Genomic DNA, 25,272 nt, shown 5'->3' with positions numbered 1-25,272 from the left:
ATTTAAAATTACATGTATGTTTCATGTTTCTATTGGACAGAGTTGTTGTAGAAAATACAGGTAATGCAAAAGTGAGGGAGGGTAAATGGGTGTGGGGGAAAGGAAAACAGAGGTTTTATAATTATCATATCCTACCACCCGGAAACAACCATTATGAAGTGAGCTCTGAAGCTGGAGTTTGTGTTGGAACAAATCTTAATTCACTGGTGGCCCAGAGCTTGGGTTTTAAAGGGCTGCAAATGAGAGGGACAAAGGAAAAAGCTTGGGACGGGAAGTCAGATAAGAGACCCTGAAACATGACATCTTTACTGAGTGAATGAGTAAAAATCCCACCCCCACAAAGGGAGATGATAGATATATGTGTCTGACTTAGCTTTGGCTCTGTGTGGAAAATAAAATAAAAAATAAAACATATTTTCTTGAGAGTTCTGAACCACAGCCCCACTTTACTGGGATTTGGGGCCAGAAATTTTAGGAGGCCCTAAAAGATTCCAAGCTGAAAATGTAGTATGCCCAGAAGCAAACAAGTATACTTATTCTGCTTCTTTCAAGGAATATACTTGAAAACCAAACTTCAAGTAACTGCCCCAGGAAAGTTCCAAGAAAGATAAACTCTCAATCGAAAATCACAAAATACACAGGGAAACAAACTACCGTGAGAGTTAACAGAAACCACAACTGCAGAATCAGACCTGCAGGGACAGCATATATTAGGATTATCAGATTTAGAATATAAAATAATTATGCTTAATATGTTTTTAAAAATAAAAGAAAATATTAAAAAGAAACTTAAAAATACTGAGCATGGGAGTAAAAATGATGCAACTTTGGAAACTTATATGAGAGTTTTATTTATTTTTATTTTTTCCAATTTATTTTAAAAATATTTTTATTAAAATATAGCTAACATACAACATTATGTTGGTATGTTTCAGGTATACACCCTAGTTATTCAACATTTATATACCTAAAGAAGTGATCACCACGGTAAGTCCAGCAATCATCTGACATCGTACTATGCTATCACAATATTATTGACTATATTCCCCATGCTATATATTACATCCCCATGAATACCTGGAGATTTGAAACTCTTATTCCCCTTCACCTTCCCCCTTTTTAAATTTTTCAATTACAGTTGACATTCAATATTATTTTATATTAGCTTCAGATGCACAGCATAGTGGTTAGACATATATTTTTTATTTTATTTTATTTTATTATAATTTAAGAAATGATCCACCTGACTAGTTTACTACTCATCTGGCACTATACATAGTTATTGACACATTATTGACTATATTCCCTGGGCTTTACTTTACATCCCCTTGACTATTTTGTAACTATCAGTTTGTACTTCCTTTTTTTTACATTTTTATTGGGGAATATTGGAGAACAGTGTGTTTTTCCAGGACCCATCAGTCGTCCTTCAATCTAGTTGTGGAGGGCGCAGCTCAGCTCCAAGTCCAGTTGCCATCTTCAATCTTAGTTGCAGGGGGCGCAGCCCACCATCCCATGTGGGAATTGAACAAGCAACCTTGCTGTTAAGAGCTCACACTCTAACCAACTGAGCCATCTTGTCGCTCCCAGTTTATACTTCTTAATCCCTTTACCTTTTCACCCTGCCCCCCAAGCTCCTCCCATCTAATACTCCAACAAATCTAGTACCCATCAGCACCATACATAGTTATTACAATATTATTGACAATATTCCTTGTGCTATACCCTACTTCCCCATGAATACTGTGTAACAACCAATTTGTACTTCTAAATCCCTTCCACTTTTTCACTCATCCCCATCCCATCTGGCAACCATCAAAATATTCTCTGCATCTATGAGTTTGTTTCTGTTTTGTTTGTTTATTTTGTTCTTTAGAGTCCACATATAAATGAAATCTCATTTTTTCTTTCTTTCTCTGTTTTACACTCCACTCAGCACAATTCCCTCCAGGTCCATCCATGCTGCCGCAGATGGCAAGAACACATTCCCTTCCACGGCCGAGCAATATTCCATTGTATCTATGTACCACCTCCTCTGTATCCATTCTTCCATTGACAGACACCCAGGCTGCCTCCACATCTTGGCCATGGTAAGTAATGCTGCAATGAACATATGGATGCACATGTCCCCTCAAAGTAGCATTTGGGTTTCTTCAGATAAATACGCAGTAGTGCGATTACTGGGTCCTTCTTTGTCTCTTATAATAGCCTTTGTTTTAAAGTCTATTTTGTTTGGTATAAATATTGCTACCCCAGATGTGTTTTTTTTAATTTCCATTTTCATGAAATAGCTTTTTCTATCCTTTTACTTTCAGTCTATGTGTGTCTTTCAATCTGAAGTAAGTCTCTTGTAGGCAGCATATGTAAGGGTCTTGTTTTCTTATCCATTCAGCCCTCCTGTGTTTTTTGACTGGAGCATTTAATCCATTTACTTTGAAAGTAATTGTTGATAGATATGTAGCTATTGCCATTGTATTATTCATATTTTTTGTCTTTTTTTTCCCCTCCCATCTTAAAGAAGTCCCTCTACCATTCCTTGTAATACTGGTTTGGTGGTAATGAACTCCTTTAGCTTTTTCTTGTCTGGGAAGCTCCAAGTCCTTCGAGTCTAAATGATAGCTTTGCTGGGTAGAGTGATTTTGGTTGTAGGTCCTAACTTTTCATCATGTTGAATATTTCCTGCTAATCCCTTCTGGCCTTCAGTTTCTGTTGAGAAATCAGCTGACAATCTTATCAGGGCTCCCTTCTAAGTTACTAGTTGCCTTTTTCTTGCTGCTTTTAGGAGTCTCTCTTTGTCTTTAACTTTTGCCATTCTAATTATAATGTGTCTAGGTGTGGCCCTGTATGGATTGATCTTGATTGGGACTCTCTGTGCTTCCTGGACTTGTATGTCTATTTCCTTCATTAGGTTATGAAAGTTGTTATTTCTTCAAATAAGTTTTCAATCCCTTGTTTTCTCTCTTCTCCTTCTGGTACCCCTATGATGTGAACGTTATTAAGTTTGATGTTGTCCCAGAGGTCTCTTAAACTACCCTCATTTTAAAAAAATCTTTTTTTATTTTTGCTGTTCCAATTGGGTGCTTTCTGCTATCTTGTCTTCCAAATCAGTTATTCGATACTCTGCTTCATCTGGTCTGCTGGTAATTTCTTCTAGTGCATTCTTCATTTCAGTTACTGTATTCTTCACATCTGACTGGTTCCTTTTTATGGTTTTTTGTCCATTTTTATGCTTGCTGTCTCTTTGTTGAAGTTCTCACTGAGTTTCTTGAGCATCCTTCTAACCATTGTTTTGTTGTTGTTTTATATAATTTAAAAATTTTTTTATTGGGGAATATTGGGGTACAATGTATTTCTCCAGAGTCCATCAGCTCCACATTGTTGTCCTGCAATCTAGTTTGGAGGGCGCAGCTCAACTCTAAGTCCAGTTGCTGTTTTCAATCTTTAGTTGCGGGGGACGCAGCCCACCATCCTATGCGGGAATTGACTGGCAACCTTGTTGTTGAGAGTTCACGCTCTAACTAACTGAGCCATCCGGACGCCCCTCTGGAAGATCAGCAGCCGCTCGTTGTCCTCAATCTAGTTGTGGAGGGTGCAGCTCACTGGCCCATGTGGGAATCGAACTGGCAACTCTGTTGTTCAGAGCTCACGCTCTAACCAGCTGAGCCATCTAGCTGCCCCCTAACCATTGTTTTGAACTCTGTATCTGGTAGGTTGCTTGCCTCCATTTTGTTTAGTTCTTTTGCTGGAGTTTTCTCCTCTTCTTTAATTTGGGATGTATTCCTATGTTTCCTCATTTTGGCTGCCTCTATATTTGTTTCTATGTATTAGGTAGCTCTGCTATGTCCCCCAGTCTTGACCAGGTGGCTTATGTAGTAGATGCCCTGTGGTGTCCAGTGGCACGGTCTCCCTTGTTACCTGCACTGAGTGATCCAGGAGTGTCCCTTGTGTGGGTTGTGTGTACCCTCCTGTTATATTTGAGCCTTGGTTGCTATTGGCACATCAGTGACTGGGATTGACCCTCACGCTGATTGGCTGTGGGGTTTTGCCATATCCACAGCTTATAGGCTACTGTAAGTAGGATTTGCCCCAGTGAGCTCTGGTACTTGTTGCAACTGCTCTTTGGTGCCACTTGTGGGGCTAATTGGGCTGTGCTCTGCTGTGGTCTGAAGCCAACCTCCAAGTATGTGAGTTCTGGGGCTTCTTGTGAAGGGCTCTGGAGCAGGCCTAGGTCACCCACTGCCTGTGACCAGCCAGGGACTAACTGGTAAGAGCTACAAAGTGATCCACACTTGTTCACTGCCTGTACTAACCCTGGATGCGTGTGGGAGAGGCCACACTGTGAATCAAGGATGTCTGCCACCAGTATCTGGCCTGGCATAGCTATGCAAAATGCCAGGACACTCTGAGGCCTGCTGCCATCTGCTAGCTCCCTTAAGGTTCAGCCACTGGTAAAACCTCATGTGGTATGCCAGTTGGGTGAGGCAGGGTCTCAGGGAGTCACTAGAGTGGGAAGAGTTATGGTCATCAGGTTAATGTAAATTCTGGTTTGGTGCCAATGCTGAGCCTGAAGCTACTCAGCAAAAGTCTCAGAGCACACTGAGGCCAGTCACTGCCCTCAGGGTTTAGTGGACTCTGATAGTTTTTGAAGAACAAGTGCAATTCAGGTGGGCCTGGCTACTCTTGGAGAAACCGCCTCTGGCATTGGGGGAGTTGGGTGGGGTAGGGTCCCAGTGAGTCAGCCAGACGGAGTCCTGGAGTTCACCAGACCAATCAGATTCAGATTTGGCTTAAGTGTAGGGGGAGGGCTCAACACAGAAAATATGGAGCCAGTGTGTCTGCTGCATGGGAGAGGGACCCCTCACAGGGAAAATGCAGCCTTCGTCCCAAAGCCACACAACTCAGTCTACCCCCTGTATCTCTCCAACACCCCCTAAGTTACTATCCCTCTGCTGGAGCCCAAGGAGTGCCTGGGAATCAGCGAGTTGTGCATAGGCCCTTTAAGAGGATGCCTGGGTTGCCTGCCACCTTTTTTCCCATCTGGATGGTCAGAATCCCCATTTTGTTTTATAGCCCGATGTTTTGGGGGCTCCTCTTCTTGGCACCAGTACTCCAGGCTGGGGAGGCCAGTGTGGGGCTGGGGTCCCTTGTTCCTCTGGGGGGAACCTCTGCAGCCCAGATATCCCTCCCAGTTCTCAACTGCCACACAGAGGTTTGGGGTTAGCCAGTTCTGCGTCTCCGCCCCTTCTACAAGTCTCAATGTGGTTTCTTCTTTATATCCTTCGTTCAACCAGACTTCAGATGGTTCTCCAGGTTGATTTGTCTATAATTTAGTTGCAATTTTAATTTGTTCATGGAAGGAAGCAGGCACAGTGTTTATCTACCCTGCCATCTTGGATCTTGACTGACCTTTATTTATTTTTTATTAAATTTATTGTGGTGACATTGGTTAGTAAAATTATATAGGTGAGAGTTTTGAATAAAATTAAACATATACGCATTCAGCCATTCTACTCCTGGGTATATACTGTAAAACAGGCAAAATGAATCTGTTGATAGAAGTCAGAATAATGGTTACCTCTGAAGGGTTATTCACTAGAAAGTGACACAGTAGAATGTTCTGAGGTCTTAGAAATATTCTATATCTTAATCTGGATGGTGTCTATATCGATGTGCATGTATGTAAAAATTCATCATGATACACACTTAAGATTTAAGCATTGTATAGTATGTAAATTATACTTTATTATAAACAAAAGGGACCAGCCAAGTTGGAAAGGACCAAAGAGAAATATAAACTAAGTTAACTAAAATTAGAGACTTAATTTCTAAGAAATTAGCAGATTAGACATAGAAGAAGAGAGAATTCATGAACTGGAAGATCTGAATAGTTGAAGTAATACAGCACAGAGAAGCAAAAATGTAAAAATTATCAAAAAGTTAAGAGATATGGAGGGTTGTGTATGAAGGATTATGTCTAATCAGGATTCTAGATGTAAAGAATAGAAGTGACAGGGAAGAGTCTACATTTGAAGAGCTAACAGCTAAAAATTTTCCAAAATTGATGAATGACTTGGGAAGTCCATTGAATTCCAACAAGATGAAAAATAGAAATCCACATATAGATAATGTAATTGCAGAAAAGGAAAAGAGATCTTAAAAGTAGCCAGAGAGCAAAAACCAAATTATTACAAACTGATGACAATTAGCTAACAAGTGACTCTTCACAATGGATGCTAGAAGAGAATGGAATATAGCTTCAAAGCAATTGGAGAAATTAACTTACAACCCAGAATTGTGTTTCTAGCATAAGTGGTCTTTCAAGGATGAGTGAAATAAAGACCTATTCAGGCAAATCAAAAATGAAAATTTCTACCAACCAACCTCACTAAAGAAACTTCAGGCAGAAGGAAAATTATTGCAGAAGGAAAGTCTGAGGTGAAAGGATGAGTGATGAGTAAAGTTCATAAAAATAAATACTCATATTGACTAATTCAGAAATGGGCAAATGATGTGAATAGACATTTCTCCAAAGAAGATATGCAAATGGCAATGAGCACATGAAAAACAAATGTTTAACATTGCTAATCATTAGGGAAAGGCAAACCAAAACTACAAAAAGAGTAGACTGCCTTGTACCCATTGGGATGGCTACTATCAAAAAACAGTAAATAACAAGTGTTGGCAAGGATGTGAAGAAATTGGAACACTTGTGCAGTGTTGGAGATAATATAAGATGGTGTAGCCACTGGGGAAAACAGCATAGCAGTTTCTCAAAAAAATTGAAATAGAAGTACTATATGATCCAGCAATTCCACTTCTGGGTATATGCATATACCCAAAAGAATTGAAAGCAGAGTGTTGAAGAGATATTTCTACACCGATATTTATTGCACCATTATTCATAATAGCTAAAACATGGGAGCAATCCAATTATCCATGGATGGATGAATGGATAAGCAAAATGTGGTACATGTATACAATGGAATACTGTTCAGTCTTGAAAATAAAGGAAAATCTGACGCTTGCTATAATATGGATGAACCTTGAGGACATTATGCTAAATAAAATAAAACAATCACAAAAAGACAAATATTGTTTGAATCCACTTATATGAGGCACTTAATCATAGTAAAAAATCATAGAGACAGTAAGTAGAATGGTGGCTGTCGGGGAAAGGGGGGAATCGGGAGTTATTGGAATGTGGAATATTAATGGGTATATAGTTTTAATTTTGCAAGATGAAAAAAGTTCTGAAGATGGACGGTGATGATAATCATACAACAGTATGATTGTAGTTAATACGGCTGAACTGCATACTTAAAAATAGTTAATATGGCAAATTTTATGTTATGTGTGTTTATTACACATAATAAATATCACAATAAAAATAAGTTAAAAATAAATACATAAAAAAGAATAAACAAATAAATAAAATGATGGCAATAGCAAGTAGTGTGTGTCTTTTAAAATATATCTTTGGGGCAATATAAGAACTTAGCAACACCCACCCAAAGTATAAATATTGATTTTTTAAAAACTTAATGGTTCTGTATAATCTGTAGGACTAAAAAAATGAATTAAATATTGAACAATAAAAACACAGAAGCTGGAGCAGAGTGGTGACTGAAGTTAAAGCATATTTGAATCATACATATTTCTGAAGGAAGGTAAAGATAGGGTTTAGATTATAAGTTAAACATGCTTGTTAAATGTCTAGGGTAACCACCAAAGGAATAGAAACAGGACATTACTTCCAAATTAGTAAAAGAGAGAAAACAGAATTAAAAAAATCTAGGATGAGCGATAATTAAATAACAATAAAACAGTTTCTTAATAAGAACTGTAGTCAGTGGATAAAAAATCTTAAAATCCATGGTTTCTAGGTTATAACAGTAGCATGCCACTAGGCTGAAAGAGCCCTGCTTTGGGACATTAATCTGGTTAGAAAACAACTGAGAAAACATGGAAAGTGTCATAACAAGAAGTGTTAGAGAATCTGTCATTGGCATTCTCTTCTTGGAGATGGAACACAATCGCTGAGCAATTCTAAATAAATACTTAAATCACAGGAATTTAAAAAGTGATGTCAAAACAAAAGTTTGAGTTCCGATTTTTCTCAAAAATTTCCAAGAGTTTGCCATCAAATTATGATGCCAATAGGATTGTGAGGAGTAATCAAGTATTTCACCACCAAGAGTTAATCAGGGTTGACGACATGAGAGTTGGTATAGAGTAACACATTTCAAGCCAAAATTCTGCACATGATTTGAAATTTATGAAAGAAAGTAATATGCCTTATCAATCCAAACATATCTTCAAAGTATAAAACTTCAAGGTGGGGGAGCATGGGTGACTCAGTTGGTTAGAGTGTGAGCTCTGGGCAACGGGGTTGCCAGTTCGATTCCCACATGGGCCAGTGAGCTGTGCCCTCTGCAACTAGAGTGAAGTCAATGAGCTGCCGCTCAGCTACCGGGTGGCCAGATGGCTCAATTGGCTGGAGTGCAGGCTCTCAACCACAAGGTTGCTGGTTCGACTCCTCCACTCCCACAAGGGATGGTGGGCTGCGCCCCCTGCAACTAACAACAGCAATTGGACCTGGAAATGAGTTGCGCCCTCCACAACTAAGATTGAAAGGACAACAACTTGACTTGGAAAAGTGCTGGAAGTACACACTGTTCCCCAATAAAGTCCTGTTCCCCTTCCCCCCACAAAAAACTACAACAACAAAAAACAAAACTTCAAGGTGAATTAGAATATGCTCTTAAAACCTTTGTAATCGGATTGTGGACGGATGGAACAGAGCATTTTAAAAGATGTGCTCTTCTGTTACCACTCCAGTTATTCTGCTAACAAAAATTCAGGAATGAAAGAGCAATTAAAACTTAAAAAAAAAAATTGGAAAATTTCAGAAAACCAGAAAAAATGTGAAATGCGTTTATATTCATGGAGTTTTGTAGTAAAAACTGACTTTTTGGTGACATTGTCTTTTGTAAACTACACTGATTAAATGAAACCTAATGAGGAAAGTAGAATGTATTTAAAGTTGAAAATACTTTATTTCTGAAAAACTGTTTATCAAGGGCATAGGGATTCTAGCATGTGAACAAAAGCATTTTGAGTTGGAAATCAGAGAAATATAAAGAAAACTTACAACTAATTTAAGTTGGTTTCTACAAATTGTGTAAACTCACTATGAAACTTGGGCGAATTACTTAACATTTCAGTGCCAGTTTCCTTTTCTGAAAAATGGGACTAAATCATACAACCTGCTTTATAGGTGGTTGGGAGGATTCAATGAGTATATTTATGTAAAGCACTTAGAATAGTGTCTAGCACATAGCAAGCATTTAAAGTTATTAATAAAATAATTAAAATGGAAATTGTTTTCCCAAATTACTCATGAGATAACAGATAAACAATTAATAGTGTAATAACACCAAACTCTCAACCTGTGCAAGTTTCTTGCAGAAAATCCCCAAGACTGTCTTAACGAAGCAGGCATTCATGGATGCCATAGATATGGATAAGATCATTGTGGAGGCTCTCACACCAGATTAGTATGGAAGCTGATTTTAATAAAATGCGTGGCTATGTCTACACAGGAGCTGCTGACACAAGGGAAAGATTTAATGTTGTTGCTACAACGTTTATGGAAGATGAGCCAAGAGCTGTATACACACATTGTCATGCACGTCTTGGGGATGTAATGGTGTTGAGGTTTGTCGGAATATGAAAGAACGGCACCGTGATCTCAGTGCTGTCAATTCTTTGTATGACACTATTCATGCATCTCTGAAAAGCTGGCAAATTTTCAAAACGTTTGTAAGCAGAGGGAAGGCGTAACATACAGGAAGCTCCAAGGTTGTTGAAAATATGTTGGATGGTTGGTTGTGACTGAAGGACGTCTGCAGATGACTCAGACATGGGAAGTCGTATCAAGCGATTCTTGAAATGCGCAGGTGGCTGGTACAGGGAGGTCTTGGCTGACTTTGGTTTCCAAATTAGAATTTACCTTTTGTTTACAAATTTTAAGCAATGGGCTAAGCATTGCAGGCATTTTTTTTTTTTCTAAAGAGCTTCTAATCTAAGCTTAGACATTTTTTTCTCTTTGCCATGAAAGCTGGAAGCAAAATTTCATGGTTTATCAGCCGAGAGAAGTGACAAATATTTCAAAACCATTTGGGACAGAATGAGAATTTATGCCAAAAAGTTATACCCAAAGGTTTCAAAGTTGAAAAAAAAATTGTTGTAAGGGAAAAACGAAAAACAGTTCATGGTAATTCGGTTATTACATTTCCCCTATTACATCAGAAAAACAATTTATTATAAATGTTTATTTCCAATAAATAGTAGCCATATAACTAAATTTATGTTTTCAAAAAAGCAATGACAACAAAATGAGAGAAATTTCAGAAACTGTATATTCAATGAAGAAACATAAACACGAGCAAGAATTTTCTGTGCTCACATCTCACCCACCCCCTACTGGCCTGGGTGAACCACGTGGCCATTCTACTGACCACAACTGATTGGACTTAGGTGGTCACTGGGAGTTTGCCGGTAACCTTGATTTGGGGCTGGGCTCAAACAATGAGATTTTCTGTCAGGAATTTGAACTAAGTGACTCAGAGGGAAATGACACCTGGTAGTGGGCAGAGGGGCAGAGAGTACAGCAAACCAGGGAGGCGGGGACAGTGCCTGGAGACCCTGTGAGCGGGGCTTCTGGGTGAGCCCGGGACACCAGCTCCCGTAGAGAGGCCATCCTGGCTTCAATCCACAGGCCTATTGTATGAAGTTCAGGAGACAGCCTTTATCGTGGACCTGTTCCACCCATGTTTGTCTCCCCTGAGCAACTTTAAGTCCTTGAGACTCTTACGTCTTGTTATCTCAAGTTCCCCCCTCCCCGCCCCTCAACTCACACACTCAGGAAATGTTCACCAGCCTCCTGGAAATGGATTAATTAGGATAAGAGGACAGTTAGGAAATCCAACCAGGTGAAGGATGTGATGAGTGTGGAAAGCACTGTAGGAGAGGACTCTTATTGGATCCCCTAGAAGGGGGCCAGAGTATTGGTAGCCCCAGTGTCTGGGGAGAGGCCTGGAGGGGGACCATGAGACAGCCCTGGGAAGTCTCAAGAGCCTGGTGTTGAGGACAAGGGCCTATAATAGAGACACTTGTCCCCAGGAAAGTAGTTTGTAAGCCCCAGTGCCTCATCCCAGGTGCCTCAAAGACATCTGTCATCCAGCTTCATCCACTCCTCACCAATAGTCCTCAGGCCACCGCCTAGCTGGTGTCCCCGTCTCCACTTATCATGTCCATTCTCTCCTCGGTGCTTTTGCTTACGCGCTTTCTGCCACCTGGAATGCCTTCCTCCTCCCCACCAATGCCAACCCTTCAAGACCTGTTCTAGTCTCACTTTTTTGGGCAGCCCTCGCCACCTCCCTCCCCTAAAGGTTGTCCTTTGGAGCCTTTGGGCCACTTGCATTTATATAACTCAGGAAAGGCATGTGGCAGGGACTCGGGACTTCCCACGACCATGGCATGAAAAAAATAAGGGAGCAGCCATGACCCTTGGTTCCCACACCAGAAATCCAGGCCCTCCTCACCCCCTTTCTGCCTCATTCCGTGGCCCACCACCACACAGACAAAAGAGAGTCGGAAGTGGTTCCTTTCTTTCACATCCATGTCTAGGTTTTCAGTAGTCCTCCCCCCTGTCCAGGGAGCTTCTGGTGTCAGCTCTTCCCTCTCCTTCTGCCTCCACAAAGGCACAGGATGCTTCTTCCAGGATGCAGCACATCCACTCACCCCACCCAGCCCTGGGGACACCCCTGTCTCTGCCCCAGTCTGCAGCCTCAGCCTGGGCCCCCAGCCCCAGCACCTGGCAGCCAACCATCCTTTAATGAGCACATTAGTGCTCAGGTGTGTGAGCCCAGGATTTTCAGTAAGCTGGGCGAGCGTCTTGTTATCTTAATGAGGCGGCTGGCAGCTCTTCTGGAGACCCTCCTTCCTCCAGGGATCATAGACTTTGTCCCCTCAGTTGCACCAGTGGGTCTTCCCTGCCCTTCCGACCCTGCTGCCACCTGCAGCTCAGCCGCAAGCACGCTGCTGCCCCCATCTCCTGTTGTCTGTGAGCCTAACTCCAAGCCCTGATCTGTCTGACGTCCTCAGTGCGGACACTGTGGTTGGTGGATTTCTGGTTGCTCAGACATGAACCAAAACAAGGCCTGGACATGCTAAGCCAAGCTTTCTCTTGCTGCAGCGGAAGCCCCATCTTGCTTCCCTTCAGCTCAATTTGCTCTTCCTCCAGGAAACCTGATTACTCCAACTCACTTGGATCTTCCAGTTCTTTCCAGAGACGTCTGAAGCTCACAAATGATTCTACTAGAGGTAAGAATGTTTGTCATGGTATGAGTGAGACCTCCAGGGGATGTTGGCCACACAGCTGCACTCACCACAGCGTGAGTAAAACAGCAGAAATTTAGTAGAAATTTAAAACAGCAGAACTACATTTTCGTTGAACATCTGCCCTTCCTCCCTCCCTCCCTCCCTTTCTCCTTCCCTCCCTTTCTTTCTTCCTCCCTCCCTTCTTTCTTTCCTTCCTTCCTTCCTTCCTTCCTTCCTTCCTTCCTTCCTTCCTTCCTTCCTTCCTTTCATCTTTCTATTACATTTTCTTTTTATTACCAAGGAAATGCATGTTCACTATGGAAATGTTTCAAAGTATAGGAAAGCAAAAAGAGCTACATAAAAATTCTTCCAAATCCTGCCACTCAGATGCCATTTTAAAATCTTACTGTTATTAACATTAATAGCTAATATTTATTGAACTCTTTCTAGATACAAGGCACTATTCTAAGACTTTCTATGCATTATTTTATTTAATCCTCTTGATCCTATGAGACAGGTGGTCTCTTTAACTTAACAGGTGAGGAAACCGAGACGCAGTTTAAGTAGCTGGCAGCACTGCAGCTTGAATCCAGGCAGATGATAACCAAGTCAAGCGATAAGCAGGGTTCAAATGGTCCTTTCAAAAGATAATACACTAACATGGACTCCTTTTCTGTTTCTTTATACAACTGCATTTTGAAAAAATTTCAAGTAACATATAGTCTTACTTTACATTGTGACATATTTTTGCTAGAGAAAGTAAAAAATACAGATGCTTTAAAAGAGGAAAACACAAATTGCTTGTAATCTTCCCACCCATAAGGACACTGTTTACATTTAGGAGTTTATCCTTGATGTCTGGAATGAATTTAGGATTAGGAACATAGCTATAGCTCCTAAACAGGGCATCACCCAGGGAGTCTTTTTTTTTTTTTTAAGTTTTATTTATTTTAAGTGTGTTTTTCCAGGACCCATCAGCTCCAAGTCAAGTGGTTGTTTCAATCTAGTGGAGAGCACAGCTCACAGTGGCCCATGTGGGGATCGAACCGGCAACTTTGTTGTTAAGAGCACCTCGCTCTAACCAACTGAACTAACTGGCCGCCTCCACCCAGGGGGTCTTTTAATGAACTGGGAAGCCATGTGAACATTGGGCAGTTGGGTGCACACTAGAGGTTGTGAATTATATTTGAAACCTTTCGAATGCTTCTGTCTGAAGCAGGCAAGTGTGTTCCAGATTGTAATGTTAAATGTTGCACAAAGTCTTTATAAATACTCTGGCTGCAGTGGAAAGAGAACTGGGCCAGGGGTCAGTTAAGCTGGACTCTCATCCTGAGATGCATACGCTGGGGAAGTCATTTCTTGTCTAAGCCTCAGTTTCCTCATCTGTACAATGAGCTACTACAATTCTAGGAATGAGTGAATGTCCTTGAAACTTCATTTCTGTGTTATCTACTGCATTTTGGATGATTCCTGACACAGTTCCCACTCAGCTCTGGCAGGAAACACAAGAGGGGCGGTATTATGAAAGAAGCTGGGGTCAGGGAACACCAAAGGCTTAAGGACGCCCCAAAGAGGGTGTGAGCTCTATTTTCCTGGAGGGCTAGGCCAGCCAAGCCGATTAGGGGCCCTGAGCAGCTGTGGGCCCAGGGAGGCCGCTGGCAGTAAGGGGATTCAAATGGCTCTTTCCCACCCTCTCCCCCACTAGCTTGCTCTGTGTAAAAATTCCAAACTCCCAATCAAACCCCCTTCTCTTTTCTCCTTTCATTCACCTGCCCATCTTCCTCTCCTCTTCTCTCCTTTTCTATCCAAACTCATAATTAATCGCTCAAGGCAAAAGTAATGAATGTTAATTGGCCATCTGTAGGAAGACTAATTAAAATCTACCACGCTGGGGTTTCAAACATACCTATAGCAACGGAGTGAATCGGGAATGAGGCGAGAGGGACTGAGGTAACAGCTGAAAGACTGCAAAACACCATTGGGCTTAGGTGTGAGGGAACGATGCCAGAGAGGGGCTGAGATGCTGGAGAGAGAGACAGAGAGACACACACACACACATCCTTGATTTACTCTTACCACTGCAGGACCTGGCATTTTGTTGCTGTTCTGTTTTGTGTTTAACAAACACATTTACACGTTTCCATCTCACTGGACATGGCTTAAGGGGTGGCTGGAGTTTGTCAACATACAATTGTTGTCCCTCAGTCACAAGCCCGAACATACCCATTTATCTAGGAACACCTGCACTATGTCAAAACCACACCCAGACAGACAGACAGACAGACAGACACACACACATATCAATGTACACAAATCTCATGCACAGCTTTGCACAGGTTTATCCTTGCAACGCATTACCCTGTTGCATGTGTGTACACATGCACACCCAGTTATAAACCAAGAGCAACCCAGGGATACAACATGTGGTCATATGCAATCCCACGTAGTCACGTGTAGGCAGACTATTGCATGCACTCACAGTTTAAATACACAAGCCCACTGTTATTCAAATGTAAATGTGATATATACTCACAGTAGTTTACAATTGCACTCACAGTCACACAATAGTCTTACAGGTATGTACATATAGTTACATAGCCAAACCCACATTTGCGTGCACACACTTATCTGGCAACTAGTTCTACATCAAAATGCTTATACATAGGTACACACACAATAACACAAGCTCCCCCTCCATGCATACATACACATGACTGGGGCCTAGGGCAGGGACATGTGTGGTTCATATACATCCATATATGTGCACACAGGGACCCCAGCCCCAGGAGAGAACACACCCCAATGATGGCCTCCCACCTTCCTGAAAGGACAGGGGTCGAGCCACAGATCTAAGGGCTTAGGTCTCATCTTCTCCCTCAAAACACCTTGCATTGAGCAACATTAGCACCCACAGCCTTCCTAGAATGTCCTGTCCAAGCTCTGGGCAGAAAGGATAGTGGATCTGAGGGGAGCTCGAGAGAAGGCCTAGGGGTCAGCATGGGCTTTGATGATGCCGGGCAGGGGTGAGGCTGCCAGCCTGTGGGATGGGTGGCAGGGCCTCCGTACTCTTTATATCTTGAAAGGGTCAGTTCTGTGGGTCTGGGAGGCTAACCTAGGTGGGCATGGCATTGTGGGAAGACCCGTGACATAGAGGCGGGGTCCCTTTGGCCAGGGTCCCTATTTCCCTTACTTGGAATGAAAAGTGAGGGGACTTTCTGGATAGCTCCTGGGGCTTTTTCCTCGTTACTGTAAAATGCCATTATGATAAGCTTAGGTGAAAGCAGAAGAGAATGCAAACACATAAAAACTTTCTGACATATGGGGGATGGGAGGCTGAAAACCTGGAAAGGGTCACCAGAGAGAAAGGGCAGAGAGTCCTATCCAAGGAACCTTGCAAGAAAGGGTTAAGCATTCCCGTTTTGTCAGGCTTTGTGCCAACCCTCTCTGCTCTTGGAGGCTGCGGTCTGAGGTTCTCAGAAGTCTGCAGCCCAGAGTCAGTGTCTAAGGCACATCCTTAGGTCCAGCAGAGAAAGCAATTGTGAGATGAGCAGGCCACTGGAAAGCAGTGTCCTCGGTGCCACCAGAGGGACCTGTGTGCTGGCTTCCTCCCTGGAGTCAGGGGCAGGCACAGAAGGGGCAGGCACAGAAGGAATTCCTAGCTCTAGTGACCAAGACTCCCTGATGTCCCAGAGCGGCCAACATGCATGAGGCCAGGAGCTCGTCACCACCCCTCTGGAATCCAGGTGGTATGGCTACTGTACATTCCCACCTGACAAGTGAGGAGCCCAGCTGTTCTGATTGCCCAGGGCCATAAGACTGTAAACAGACAAGCCAGGCCACAGAATTCAAGTCCAGTGGACTAACTCCTAGAGATGGGTGGCCCCTGAGCCTCTCTCTCCCTGTACAGGATGGGAAGGAAAAGGGCCTGTTTCCGAGGGTGTGGACTTCCTAGAGAGCCTCTGGGGCCCTTAGGGATCTCCCTCTGCCAGGCTAAGGCCTCAGAACTCTTTGGGAGGAACAGGCACACACAGGCACACTTTCCACCACACACACACACACACACACACACAGCCCTATGACAGCTTCTACATTTGGAGCTGACAGATGTGGAAGGTAACAGCTCGGCACTGCCTGTGCAGCTGAGGCCCGGGCGTCGAGAGCGGGATTATTTCCAGCGAGTCTTGGAGACTGAGTGAGCACACACCCGGGTGTGAGTAAGTGTGTGTGTGAGAGTGTGTGTGTCTTCTCCCACAATCTCTCTCCTGCCATCGAAATCTGTCCTATTATATTTTCTAAACTTTTGGTCTCTGTCTGTTTTCCTGTCTGTCTCTCTGTGTTTCTCCATCTTCCTCTCACTGTCCTGCTCACCCTGTGTCCGTCTTTCACCCTGGTGTCTGTTTCTTGGATGCTCCTGAGAGGAAGGGAGACGAGCCTCCTCTCAACGCCTTCACTTTGCCCTGCTGCCTTTCCTGTCCCACCCAGGCAGGCCACAAGAACGGACTCTTAGAGAAAGCCTGTTTGGTTCCCGATAATGATGTAGCTGGCCCTGCCCTGTGCACAGGGCTCCCGTTCCAAGAGGCTGAGGGCCAGGGGCATCTGAGGCTGTCCTGGGCGGAGAGCGGCTCCCAGCCCCGGTCCCTGTCTTTAGGCCTGGCCTTCTCATCCTGGGATGCTCATCATTTATGCTTACATTAGCATTTTAAAAACCAATAGTGCAGGCCTCTTTTGCCTCCCCAAGTTTCCTGTCTCTCTCTCCATGTTTCCAAACCCCACCATAGACTGAAGCTAGCCGCAGTCCTGTGCTCACCCCAAATCTGACCTCATAGTGGCCCTGACTCTGGCCACATATTGATCCTTAATTCTGACCTCAGACTAACCCCAACTCCTAACCCTGACTCTGTCCCCCGAACTTCACCTTCACTGAGGGTTTGCTTTCTTTGATCACTGCCAACACCACTTAGGTTCAAAAGATTTACGGCTCACTTTTTAAATTAATCATTTTCACAGTTCGCTTTTTAATGCTCTAGTGCAAAGTGGGGACACACCTGGATCCCCATGTGGGTGAAGGAGGACAAACGGGAGAGTGATTAGTGGGGAAAATTCCCCAGGTGATTCTGACGAAGGTCAGCCCCACCCACTTCCACAATTCCCACATGTGGGCTTTCCTTTAAGGATTCCAAGGGGGGCTTGATCCCCACATAGAGACACCTGGTCTGGGTACCCATACAACTGGTGCTGGTCAGCAGAGACCTGACTCCCAGGCACCAGTCATCACACCCAAGCCCTGCAAATGCTTCACTGTGCACCTGGCAGTGGGTCACAACAGCATTCACTTGCTCACTTCCTTCCCTCTCACATTCATTCATCCATCCATGCAGCCATTCATTCATCAAACACTCAACAGTGCCTCACTGGGTTAGGTCTGGGTCAGGTCTGTGGGACACACACAGCCTCTTGAGCCTGAGGCCTTGGATCCGTGGGGACAAGCTGGGGCTTGAGAGGGCAGGACCCAGGCAGCAAAGACCTCTGTAGCAGTGGACCAAGACCTGAGCCAGACTATAGGCCAGGCAGATTCCTGCAGCTCCAAGAAGGTAGTACCAGGTCTGAGGAGTACCTTCTTGGGGTTGGCGTCTGGGAGGCTGGGGGGAGGGTGCATGGGCCTATAGACTAAAAGACCAACAGTCAGCTTCTAGGTTAGTTGGCTAAGCCTCTCTCTGAGCCTCTGGGGTCAGCTGGGAGGGTTAGGCCTGAGAGGTGGAGCCCCTAAAGTTTAAAGGAACTTTCTTCTCCCTCCCTTCCTCCTTTCCCCTAACTCCTCCCTAAAAATAGAAGTTCAGGGTTCTCCCTTTTCACACTAGGGCTGAGGGGGAGTGCATGAGGATGGGTGAAATGGGAGACAAAGGGCGAGGTAGGGGAGTCTTGCAGGGAAGTAACAGTAATTCTGGGGTGGGAGTGGGGAGGTGGGCTCTACTTCAGATGTCTGAGAGAACATTCAGGCTTGGCCCTGGCTCCTAGCATTGGTGGCAGAAGACCTCAGGATTGGGGTGGAGATTGGGGGGAGAAAGGCTGGCTCACTCCGTCCTCTCCTCAGCCACCCCTGAATCCTTCCCCAGCTGGCCGGGGGCTTGGAGTGATTCCTCAGCTACCTTCTTGCAAGCTGCCTAGTGGCCTGCTGCATTCCCCTCCTCCCAGATCACTGAGAGATTCTGTGGGTGCCGGAGAGGTGTCATCCCTTGGGGTCCCCACTCTGGCAACTGGAAGTGCTCCTCACTCCCCTCCCTGTCACCACATGGGACCCCGATGGTGAGGGAGCACAGCTGGACTCTCTTGGGCATGGGACATGGGTGTGCATATGTGCTATGTGACTGGGAATTACTACAGATGTGCTAGCGTAGGAGGCCATGCTCTGTGGGCAGAGGCTGTAGTTCAGGTGAAGGAGACCAGAAGGCAGGTCCCCAGAGCACACCTCCCTGAAGTGAGACATGGGGAGATGCGAGGACAGAGCATGGCCTGGAGGAGTGGTTCTGAGTGGGGAGGGAGGAGCAGCGGGGCACCTCCAGGGGTGGCTAATGATGGACTCAAACACCACTCTGCATTGTATTCCAGGGACAAAAGACAGGAGTTGGGGTGGGGTGGGGCGGCTCCTGACCAGCCTAGTCCCAGATGGTCATACTCATGGACAGAGGTGCTGTCGCTCCCTGGGGTGGGCCTGGAATAGCCCCTCACTCCCCTGCTCCTTACAGGCCAGCTGCTGGCCTCCAGCTCAGGGGTATTAAACACAGAACAACAAAAAAAAACTGTCCAGCTCACTCATGCCAAAGACAAAGAGAAACCTTGTTTGTCTTTTGGCTAATCTGAGGCCCTGCTCAACCCAGCAGCTGGGCTCTGGGCATGTGCAGGCATGTATTGTGTGTGCTTGCATGTGCTCCTGTGTGTGGTGGCCAAGGCCAGGCCATGCACTCTGGGAACACAGATTCTTAACCCTCTGGTGGATGGCTGCTTGTGGCCAGGAGGCTGGTTAAGAAAGTCTCCCTGTCCCAGTGGTGGGGAACCTGGGGAGGCTGAGTCCAGCCCATGGAGCGAGGCCAGGGAAATCCCTGTGGCCAGAGCTCATGGGTCACTAAGGAGGCCTTGGGGCCTGCCAGGGAAAGCGATCCTGGCCTTTTCTGCCTCCCCAGCTCCCTGGGGGCCCCTGAGAGGCCAGAATCCTAGAGTACAGGGAGACAGCGAGACAGGTCTAGGGTTATTTCCAAGGCTCTGAAATCCCTGGGCTCAGAGAGGACGCGTCAGGTGTGAGAAGTTCTCGCCACCTTGTGGGGACATGTGGTACTCCTCCTGGGCAACCAGCCTGGTGGGAGAAAACCTTGCTGGAGTATCCACTGGCGTTTGGGCTGGCGCTGGCTGCCCTCATACTCCTACCGGGCAAGGGGCCAGGTGGGGAAATCCACCCAACACCCACCAGACAGAAGGGGCCTCTCAGGCTGGCACAGCACCACCCACAGAAGCAAACCTGATGTCCTCATGTTTGAAACAACTCGGAGAAACATTTGCAAGAAGGAATCTTAAAACTCATCTTTTCTAAGGACACTAAAGCCCAGAAAGGGAGGGGGGCCCTGTCCGAGACCTCGCAGCATCTCCATCACAGAGGGAAGTTAGAAGGTTCTTGACTCCAAGGCTCATGGATTTTCCAGTGGGTCCAGTGTGTCCAGAACAAGCTGTCTAGACTGAACCCTCGCCCTACTGAAGCCCAGAATAGGGGCAGCAGTGACAGTTCTTGCCTTAGGTCAGCAAGGGGAGGGCATCTGGGCCATGTAGAGATGAGACTGCAAGTGGGGCTCCCGTGTGACCTGAATTTTGATATTAAAAGGCAATGAATATTAGCGCCTACAATGTTAGCACTATGCTTATCATTACAAACACTACATAATTTCATACCATGACCCTCTGAGGGAGGAATGGTTATAATCCACATTTTTCAGATAAACAAACTGTGGCACAGAGAAGCAGCTTGCCCTGGGTTATATTTGTAAGTGGCAGAGCAGGAATCTTTGTAGAGCAATTTTGACTCAGTAAGTTCAGAGGAGTCAAGAAAGTGAAGAAAAAGCATGAGTTGCTTGCTTTCTCCTGGGCAACCCAGCAGGGCACTGCCAGCTGCAGCCAAGGGCTTGCCTCCATCCAGAGCGGCCAGTTCTCCATGGCCTCTGTGCGCCCTCTGCTGTGCACAAGGAGCAAAGAGTGCTCCCTCATGCATCAGGCGCAGGGCTGTCCTGGAGATGGCTGGCAGGGACCAGGCTCTGTTTTCCTAAATACCCTCGCAAGGGACTGGCTGGCTGTGGACCATCACTGCAGGGCTCCCAATTCACCCAAATTGATCCATCCGCAGGATGGGTTTAGTCACATCCCTGGTTTCTCAGGGTTTCCCTCTCTTGGAGTTTTGCCCACGTCTCCCTAAGGCATGTTGGTCCAAGCCCACCACACTGAGGACCAAGGCCATGGGCCAAATGGACACTATGCCTCCTGAGGAGCTGGGACCCATTCAGAGCACCGCCATGTGGGCAAGGGATAGAAATGGGAATCCAAGAGCCAGGGCAAGGACCCCTCCCCAAGGGCTGGGGTGATTGAGTCATGCTCTGAAGGTTAGATACTCTGAATAAATCAAGGTGAGCAAAGGGTAAAGACTAGGGTTAGTAGACAAAAGGAAGTAGGGGCAGCACCCCGAGTTTGGGTTAATTGCTTCAGGAACACCTCTGGGCCCAGCAAACCAGGGAGTTAGTCATGGCGTCACTATATTCCAGGCATTAATAGAAGACAATCCACATTTTATTTGTATCTGCCTTTGACATGTAGAAAAACTCTTAGGGGCCTCTTCTCCCCCACCTGGGGGGCAAACGGTAGGTTCTGGAGGGAGGCAGCCTTAGAATGAGGTCATCAAGTTCAACAGAAGGTGCTGCTACCCTGAGTAAGGGGCATCCCTGGGGGCCAGAACTCGTGCTGTCCTCCCTCCCTGCTAAGCCATCTGTGAATCTACTGGGTCTCCTATTTGACTTACCCCCCACTCCCCATGGACTGGCCATGGGCAGGAGACCCAACCCCCTCTTCAGTGTTTTAGCTTCTTGTCTTGCTTTTCCTATCCCTAAAATCCTATTCCTGCAGAGGGAACACCAACATAACGTTTCTCTCCCAAGCCTCCTCCTAACTCAGGGTGCTCAGCACAGACTCCTGAGCTGGGCACCCCAGCGACCAGAGGCCCTCACAGCTGGCTGGGTCTGAGGGCAGAAGAGCAGGCATCAGTGCTTATATGTGTAAAGCAGGGTTGGCAGTGCCACTGTGGCAGGATGTGGGAGGTGCAGAGCTCCAGGGTATGCCTGAAAGAGGGAAAAGAAAAGCCCCAGAAAGCCAAAGATGTGTGTTTATTTCTCGTAGAAGTCAACATGGGCTCCAGACTTGAACGTGTCCTTTTGTAGCAAGCTTAGCAGTTTCTGGGCTGATATCTTGCAATCCACCAGCTCCCCCTTTTTCTTCAGCTCCTGTAGCCTTTTTCGCAAGTCTGGGTCCCCAGAAGTCTCCCGGGCCAACTGCTGCATGTCTGTGTCCAGGGGCCCTAGAGCATAAAGAGCAGAAAATGAAGGCACAGCTGAGGCAGGGGTCTCTGCTGTGTGTGAAGTGGGGTGGAGTCAAGTCTGGCCAGAGGCAACACCTCATTTTGGCGGATATGTGTGGTCAGGGTCACCAAAGGGTCACTGCCACTCACTGAACATGGTCCCTCCAGACCACCGTGTACAACCAAGCTTATCATTTCCTGTCCAACCAGCACCTCCTACTGAGGCGATGTCAGTGAACTCATATGGGCACTTTCGATTGTTAATATAGGAACCATAGCACCCCAGAATTTGGAGTTAATGGGCTTTAGGGGCAAAAACTCAAGGCATCTCAGTGTTGGAAGGAAAACCAGCCTCCTGACGCTCGAATGTCTTTCAAGAACCTGTGCATCCCTGGTAAGTTGGGACTCGCTACCTTTTCGAACAGCCCATTCCGCCTCCAGACACCTGTTAGAACATTCTTTGGGAGACTGAAATGAAAACTCGACTGGTCTCAGCCTTCACTCTGGCCCTGGTGGCCTCACAGAAGGTCAACTTCCTCATAAATTCCCAGGCAGTACCCTGAGATCTAACCCAGTCACATGGCATTCTGGCGTTTGCTCCACTTCTGGCTGTGGTTTTCATTTGCTCCCTGTTGACTGAATTCCGAGGCTGATCTCAGAGTGGGTGCTGAGTTGAATGTTGGCTGGAAGAATAACTGCGTGTTAGGGAGGAGGGCTGGGTATTGGCGAGCATGAGGAAGTAGCAATGATCATGTTCACTGATCATGAACTTGGAGGCAAGGTTTGATCCTGGCTCTGCCACATCTGGGCTTTGGTCAGGTCATTCTACCTTTGCCCCCAGGGTAACAAGGGGCATAGACTATTGGATCTCAGTATCTATGTTGCTCAGACATTATACAAGAGCTATGTCACTGCCTTCTAATCCCAGCAACCTCAAGCCTAGAACAGAAGCTTCACTTTTACGAAAGAGGCACAGTGGCAGCAGGGTAGGGTGGTGAGAAACCAGACCAAGTGTCATGAGACCCCTACCCTGTAACTTCTGTGAGGACAGGGGCCCTATCTTATTTACCCAAGCACCCCCTCAGTGTTCCAGCACAGTTCAGCCTGGGATGGTCAGCATTCAACAATGTCTGTCTGCTGTTCATTCAAATAACATTTTCTGCAGACTGACTCAGTGGGGTGCTTTATTACATGCTGGGGGACATACAGGCATAATCCCTGCCTTTAAGGCTTTCCTATCAAGAGAGAGAAGTCTACCTATGAAGATACACAGTGTGGTAAGTCCAATATAATAATTAGAAGTGCTAACAATTAGCTAGCACTTCACAGTTAGGGAGTATTTTCACATATATTACCTCATTCAGTCTTCCAAACTGCCCTGTGAGACAACTGGAATCGTCCCTGTTTTACATGAAGAAATGGGTGACAGGCCTGGAATTCAAAACCTAAATGTCTCTCGAACTCTATCTCCAACTTTCTGGCTCCACGCTCCAGTCCAAGTGGTTCTCCACTCTCTCTCCCTCTAACTGGTACCCTCTAACTGTGGCTCCCTGCCCTTGCCAGCTCTAACTTCCTGGGAGCCTGTATTTCCCTTCAGGAGTTATGTGTCACATTTCATGGTCACTATACTCTATGGGCCCTTCCTGGAGGGGACAGGCTAGGCCTCTTGCCCAGCCCCCAGGCGGGGACAGGAATGGCAGTAATGCCCACCTACCTGGGGCATAGCTCAGCACCCTCACACTAGGTTCCTCTGCTGCCAGGACCTGGAACATCATCTCACGGGCAGCCTTCCCTGCGCAGTACAGTGTCCAGCCCTTGAAGGGCTGCACAGCACAGAGGGAGGAGATGTTAACCACCGTCCTGTGGAGGCCAGGACTATCTGGGAAGGCCTTCAGGATGCTGGAAGTCAGGCAGAGCATCGAGGTCAAGTTCAGACCCCAGTAGCTGTTCATTTCAGCTGGGTCAGCCAGGTCCACGAAGCCTTTGGATACATCCCCAAGAGTGCCTGAAAAATCAGACCTTAAGAATCACCCAGTGCAAGCGGGGCTTTCCCTTCTTTCAGCCCTCCCCAAATTCCTCCAGACAATCCCTTCCCATCCAGACCTAGAGAGGTCTCCCTAGTGCTTCTGAAGGTGCCTCCCTCTTCCCAGCTCTGCAGACACATACATACCGCGGGCACCCACTCACCCCACGTTGCACATTGAGAAAGCCCTGCTCTGGGACTGGGGGAGAACTCTAGGGGCCGTTTGGCGAATTGGGGACATTCACTTGTGCTGGGAAATTCCATGACCTGACTCAGGCCTCCGCCAGAGGGCGCTGAGCAAGGCGATCGGAAAAGTTCCACAGACGTTTTGGAAAACCTGGCCTTTAAAAGGGGAGGGCTAAGCGGGGAAGTGGTGGGGGTGGGGGTGATGGCGGGTTGGTGGGTGTGGGTGTGGGTGTGAGTGGAAAGAGCCTCCTCGACAGCACTGGGTCTTCCTTCACTCAGCTGAAACAACTAGTACTTTCAGGCACGTTTTTTGACTCTTAGCTGTCACCTTTAAAGTTCCAAGCGGTGGGGGCAATGAGAGGGAGGGAGGACGGAAAGGGATGGTGAGTGCCCACAAGGGGGGGGGGGTCTGTCTCCCGCCCGCAGGCATCTTACCTGCGTTGTTGATTAGCAGCACTCGCTGCAGACCCTCTGGCCTGGGGAGCTCGCGCAGGGCGCCGAGAAGCCGCTGCAGGCCGTCCTGGGAGCCCAGGTCGGCGGGAACCCGCACCACGAGCAGGCCCGGCCGCTCAGCGCCCAGCTGGGCCCCCAGCTGCTGCAGCGCCTCAGCGTTGCGGGCGTTTAGGACCAGCACGGAGCCGGGCGACAGTAGCGGGGCCAGGAGCAGGGCCAGCGCGCGGCCGAAGCCACGGGAGGCCCCGGTCAGCACGCACACGGTGCGTCCCAGAGAGCCCTCGGAGCCGCCGCCGACCTCCATACCTCTGACCACTACCTGCTCCGGGCTGGAATCAGAGACCCGACGGGAGGCGGGGCGGCCGCTGTAGGCGGCGCCGCGGTGGGAGCAGGCGGACGCCCCGCCCGGCGGGAGCGGAAACCTGGGGCTTCGGGCTTCCTCGGGCCCATCACCCGTTTCCTTGGCTACCGGTGGCAGAAATGGAAGCTCCTGCTCGGTAGGAGTCAGCGCGAAAAGACTAAACAAAAAGGGCAGGGAGGCGCGGCTCCCAAGGGAAATCCTAGCCCAGCTCTGAGCCGGGCGCTGCCGCACGTTCAGTGCCCAATGGGGACTCCTCCAGACCCA

General features: G+C 46.6%; 1 protein-coding gene across 1 annotated transcript; it reads right to left on the bottom strand.

Moving 5' to 3' along the window:
- Positions 1-21,779: 21,779 nt before the first annotated feature.
- On the bottom strand, positions 21,780-25,266 carry SPR (sepiapterin reductase). Its single transcript, XM_019712878.2, has 3 exons — positions 24,630-25,266; positions 23,700-23,990; positions 21,780-21,985 (listed from the first exon to the last, which is right to left on the bottom strand). The coding sequence occupies exons 1-3, from the start codon at positions 24,949-24,951 to the stop codon at positions 21,795-21,797; spliced, it is 804 nt and encodes a 267-aa protein (XP_019568437.2). The 5' UTR covers positions 24,952-25,266; the 3' UTR covers positions 21,780-21,794.
- Positions 25,267-25,272: the final 6 nt, after the last annotated feature.

Source organism: Rhinolophus sinicus, linkage group LG05 (assembly GCF_036562045.2).
Source record: "Rhinolophus sinicus isolate RSC01 linkage group LG05, ASM3656204v1, whole genome shotgun sequence".
Classification (NCBI taxonomy): Eukaryota; Metazoa; Chordata; class Mammalia; order Chiroptera; family Rhinolophidae; genus Rhinolophus; species Rhinolophus sinicus.
The sequence above is the reverse complement of the archived record's forward strand: the minus strand, read 5'-3'. Positions and strand labels throughout refer to the sequence as shown.